At 39.7% G+C, this 6,000-nt stretch overlaps 1 protein-coding gene across 2 annotated transcripts in view; it reads right to left on the reverse strand.

Annotated features, from left to right (window-relative positions):
* Positions 1-6,000, reverse strand: part of Grip1 (glutamate receptor interacting protein 1) — a 269,779-nt gene that overhangs the window by 62,306 nt on the left and 201,473 nt on the right. For both annotated transcript variants that reach the window (XM_023716318.1, XM_023716316.1), the window contains exon 14: positions 5,074-5,154. In XM_023716318.1, the coding sequence (XP_023572086.1) occupies positions 5,074-5,154 (81 nt within the window). The remainder of the gene's footprint in view (positions 1-5,073; positions 5,155-6,000) is intronic.

Here is a 6,000-nt window from a genome sequence, read left to right on the forward strand (position 1 = left end):
ATCATCCTTCCTTCCTTATGATTCTGATGTCACTAATTTCTGAGGCTCTTGGGAATATATGATGTGAATCAGGTTTCTTTATCAGCTTTGGTCGCTGTTGTCTATATTCTTTTCCTTTACCTCCTTGTAGGATTTTGCCTTTTGAAAATCTTGCACTGTCATATAAAGTGGGCAACAGGATGGGTGAAGCAGTAGTAGTATAACTGTCCTTTAACTTCAGAGGTATTAAAATCTCTCACAATGAGAACGTGGTGATTATAGAAAATATGGATTTATTTTTTCTTAAGTAATTGTCAGAGGGCTGGGTATATGGTGCAGTGCTACAGCCTACTATGCATGTGGCCCTGGCGTCTAACACCAGTACACCCAGCAAAGATTTTTCAGTGGATGTAGAAAATGACACTTTCTATCTTTTGTTCAATAATTTTTCCTGTGTTTGAAGACAAGTAAACTCTTCTCAATTTTGAAGTGGATTAAATGGAAATAAAGTAGTTCAAAAATATTGCATTATATCTAGTCATTTGCAGAATGTTGATAAGAAAGGTACTTTGTTTGAGATCTGATGAAACATCCAGTCTACATTAGAGAAACTGTGTCTCTTTCTCTCATTCAGCTTTACTTTAATTGCAACCATATACATAATATGTGGCAAGTACAAGAAATTATTTAATTTGAAATAGAGCATTGAAGAGAATTTTTATTGCAAACTCAGTAAAAGACATGAAACATTCTCTTCTAAATATGCTTAAGACTGAGTTGGAAATGACAGATTTGTTGTGTTTGTAGAAGGTTTGCTTTATGATTTCGTAAAAAATAAAGCAAGCCTTTATTCCTGCAAACAGTTCAGTCACAACTAAAAGAGAAAGCCAACAAATTAACTTCACTCACAAAAAATGCTGTCTTTTGCTTTTCTGATATAGGATCTGGGAAAGGTTCATTAGTCAGATGGCAGCAGGACTGAGTAGCACAGTGACAGCAGAGGCAGACAGAAGTGGGTCTGAATCCCTGTTTTGCCTTTATTAATTTTGCGCTTTTGGTGAGGTGACCTAGCTAAGCCACATTATCCTCTCTATAAAATGGGGATAGATGCCACAGGGATGCCTTGAGGATTAAATAAGAAAACACATAAAACTGCATAGTGCAATGCTTAGCAGAAAGTAGACATAAATCTCTGCACTAAAATCACAAAAGAAAACACCAATGTGGTAAGAACTGATACCAGGCTGACATTAGAGGTAGGTGGGTGGTGCTGGAAAGCAGTAGATACTAAGAGGCTGGAGGATGAAGGTGAGGACTGTAGCCCCAGACCGTACCCTTCTGCTCGGCCATTCTGCTTTATCTACTGTAATAAATCACGCCATATTATAGCAATAACATGAATAACAGGAATGCCTGATGCTAATGTGCTGAGCATGTTTCATCAGGAAGTTAAGAAAATTAGTCTAAAACTGCTCACCATGTCCAAAGTCAGAGGGACTCATTTCTCAGTCAATCAGGTGTGGGGAGCAAGCCATAAAGGCTTTGCTGGCGTGTGTGCTCCCGCCATGGAGGTGCTTTCTTAGTAATTAGAGCTTTTACAAGGTGAAGAAGATTGAAGGGGATTTAGGATACAGACAGACAGAGAATCAATAAACTCTGCAGCACTCCAGTTTCACTTAAAGTCCCTGTCTGTGTTTGAGAAGAGAGTCCCAAATTGCCTGCTACATTAGACAGTTAAAGTTGGCACCAGAGTTTGTGGGCCACAGCTGTGCTTAAAATATTTCACAAACTGTGCGTACCATCATACTCTCTGCCATTTGTTAGGGTTCACAATGCAGGCACTTCACACATACTAACTCATCTAATCTTGGCAATGATGCGGATGGAAATATGTAAACCACTTTACAGATAGGGAAACTGGTGGCAGAGGGGGCTAGAAATTTGGGAGGGGAGCAGTTTGAGATGAATTCTTGCTCTTGATCGTTTTCCAAGTCAAGGCTTTTGCAGCCCACGCCACGGACTTTGAACCAACATCTATGTTCATCATCTCCCTTATGGGCTCATTTCCAGAAGTGTCCATACTCAGGAGAACCTTACTCGCTGATGAAGACTTCTCATGCGCTCACACAATGAATCCAGGTGCCAGGAACTGTGCTAAGCCTCAGGAACTTACTATTTCTCAGCAGAGATAATGGACAGCCTTGTGAGAAATATTTTCGTTCATATTGAAGTCTGTTTTCTCAAGTGGCAAAATATAAGTATTTTCCATGAGGCGCTAGGAACTCAGCATGGGGACAATTAGTTGTGCAAATGGGGCTGCAGCTCTAGCAGGGCTGCCAAGGCACGTGACAAGCTGAGGTGTCACCTCTCCACCAGGAGGCAAGCAGTACTTCCGGTTCCCAGGAACAGCATCTGCTTATGGCTGGCTACAATTCTACAGTGCAAACCACTTTTGTGGGGGTTTTCAGGATGCTGCCCTAACTGGTAATAGAATCAATTTCAGAAGTAATGCTTAGCACATAAAGATTGTCACCATAAAACATAATCCTAAATGACTCTACACATGAGTAAAGCAAATATTTTTGTAGTTGTGCATATATAACTACTTTGTTTTTTTTTGGTATGGGAATCGAACTCAGGACCTTGCGCTTGACAGGCCTGCAGTTATGCCACTGAGCTACCTCCCTGGCCCTCATGACTACATTTCAAACAAACTCAATATACATTTTTTTTTTCTCCAGGATAGGGGATTGTACCTAGAGCTTTCATGCAGTGTTATATCCACAGCACTTTTTTATTTTAAAAAATTTTGAGACAGTCTTTCTGAGTTACTAAATTGTTCAGATTGGACTGGACCTTGCAATCCTTTTGTTTCAACATCTCAGGGTGCTGGAATTCTAGCTCTGTATCAACACACTTGGTTTGAATACTATTTTTGAAAAGCAAATACATTAAAGATTTATTTATTTATTTTTGTATTTTAGGGGAGGGTCTACAGGGTGTTCAGGGTCTCATTACTAGATTGGACTTGTAGTGATTCACCTGTTTATAGCCTCCCAAGTGCTGGGATTACAGGCACACACCACCATGTCCAGTCTCAATTGCCTTCTCAGTGCGCCCTGGGGCAAGGTTAGCATGGCAGGCTTGGGGATCAAACCCTGGCCCCTGAGCCTGCTTGCAGGCACTTTAATCCACTGAGCTATTTGGCTGGCCCTAAAGATTTATTTTTGATGTATTATATTTTTATTAATATCAATTTAAAAATAAATCTATTAACAAAACATACAAAGACCACCTTTCCGAGTAAAATTTGAGAATAAGATAACAATAGGGATAGAACCGTCCAAGGAGAAGTAACTTCGGAATATCCAGTAGCACGAAGCTTCTCTAAGGACAGGGCATGTATCTGCAAGATTTAACGTAGGCTTGGAGCATGAATAATGAAAGAAATAGAATGGAAATGGAAGGGAAGGTAGGGGCTCTGTGTACACTGCCAGTTTATGCATCGTGTAACTCCTGAAGACACAGCACTGTCCAGACCTTTTCTGATGGAATAATGAATGGAACAGAATAAACAGAATGAATGAAAACATTAAAACTACACAGGGATTGTAGAGGACACTTGAGCTCCAATTCTTTTGGAATACAGTACGTTCTGATGTGCTCTCTCTTAATCTCAGTAGCCACAGTTCTTGACAGAGTGACAATTTACTGTATTTGCTTCATAGTGAACATTCTAGGAGGTTAAGTGACCCAATTAAAGGCATAAACAACTTAAGTAGCACTTAACACCAGCCTGAAGCCTCCAAACTTTCATTTCATCTTTCCACTTTTCTCCCAGTAGGCAACTTTGGGGTTGAAAGGGAGGAATATATTGCTCTCTCTTACACTGATGGCTTCTTATTCTTAACATTTATTCTGAATTATAGCACAGTGTGCTACTTTTAGAGTTGCAGTAGAAGCATGCGGTTTATCTGTTATAAATAAAATTGTGCTTTTTAGTGTTAAATTTATGTCATCAAAGTTGAATTGGACAGTCCCATTTTATTCTGCTCAATTGCAAACTCTTTTTATTTATTTTTGCCTTAACCACTGACATAAATGCTACCCAACAGTGTAGCGGGGCACTTTTATGTGGCCTCATCACTCTTTCTTGAAGGGACCACCTCTTGGTCACAATCAGTGCCTCTATGTTGCCTTTGCAGTTTATTTGCTGATCATCTGCTTTATTTTCTTGGAGTATTTATGGATGAACTCAGTGGATTTAAAGGTACAAAATATCCTCCAACTTCCACTCTACCAAAGTCCAGTGGGACTGAAATTCTCAAAGCTGTTCTATCATAGTTAAAACCATAGGAAAAGCAACTTACGAAAAGAAATCAAACACATTTATATACTTTCTTCTTCCTGTTGTGGTTGGTTACCCAGCCACCCTTTGTACCATAGAAAAAATTCACTAAAGTAAGAGACACTATTTTAGACTACAGGTTACAGCTTACAATAAATTACAGATGCATAGGGGACACATGAGAGGAGAATCTTAAAAGTAAATAACTATGGATTTTTATTAATTCAATAGATTATTGTGAAAACATAATCTATAAATACTATGAGAATTTACATGCATTTTTCTATTAATATAATTACTTATGAGGAATGGGGACAGATGTGTGAGACCTATTTATGGAGTACTTTTTCTTTACTTGCTAGGTGTTAAATTCCATATATAAATGTTTTATGTATTACTTAAAACAATATATTTTGTGGATATGCTTATTCTCACTTTATAGATACAGAAATGTAAGAGAGAGAGAGAGAGAGCAAGAACGAGCGAGACAGAGTGAGTGAGTGAGCAAGCGAGCGAGAGAGTGTGTGTGTGTGTTTGTGTGTGTGTGAGTGAGACACTAAGTACTTGTCCCATTCCCCAAGGGCAGCAAGTCCTACAAGGCTGACTGGATCCATGGGTCTGTGTCCTAACATCAGAACTGGACTAGGACACAGAAACAGTTGTCATCCTGTAAGCTGTCTGAAAACGTGGTCGTCTGGTGGCTTTAAAAAAAATTCTATATTTTAAGAGAAATCACTTTTACTTACAACTGATGGTTATTCCAAGTTCCACGTTGTGCTTCTTAGGGAGCTTCACATGAAATGTTCCGCTGCTTGGGATGACAGACTCTGTAATTTCAAAAGGAAAATCAGTGTTTTTAAAGATCATGAAGAAGACTGGTGTGCTGCTGACCAGGGAAAAAGCATCAGCAATACTTGCATCATGTCAGTGGTAGTCAGATCTGTAGGAACCAAAGTTAAGACTAATGCCTATAAAATCATGTTAAATTAATCTTCTGTGATGAATGTATGTATGTTCCACCCATAGGCAACTGTACATAATTCATACTCATAGTCAAGTTCTGTATTTCTCAGGTGATGCAGGCACTACCGATCACACATATACCCAAGAGGCAAATTAAAAATATAGATGCCTGAGTTGCTCCAAATCTTTGGAACCAGACTTCCTAAGGATGGGTTTAGAAATCTGCATTTTAAACATGTTCTCCAGGTGAAGCTGAGGCATGCTCAAGTTTAAGGATCCCAGCTCTAGTTGCATTTCCTCCACCATATTTTTCCAGGCTGTATTGTATTGTATTGTATTGTATTGTATTTTATTTTATTTTATTTTTTGAGGTACCGGGGATTGAACTCAGGACCTTGTGCTTGCCAGGCAAGTGCTTATTCTACTGAGCTATCTCCCCGGCCTCTTTTCCAGGCTTTGTTATTCAGCCTCGCCTTGTCCTATTGTTTGAAGGTAGCTGAGGAAATAGATTTCAAGAGTGATATCAGTTTGCTGTGACTGGCTGGGGTGGGGCTGAAAGCTGACTTAATCTTTGACATTAACAGTGAAAATACAATTAAAGAGATACACGGAGACCCAGTCCTAGCCCAGGTCCGGTGAGTGTGCGGAGAGTTTCCTGCTACCCTGCGCCGGCGGGACCAGTCCCAGCCCAGGCGCAGCATGGGCCGGAC

This window comes from Octodon degus, unplaced genomic scaffold (assembly GCF_000260255.1).
Source record: "Octodon degus isolate 3935 unplaced genomic scaffold, OctDeg1.0 scaffold00047, whole genome shotgun sequence".
Lineage (NCBI taxonomy): Eukaryota > Metazoa > Chordata > Mammalia > Rodentia > Octodontidae > Octodon > Octodon degus.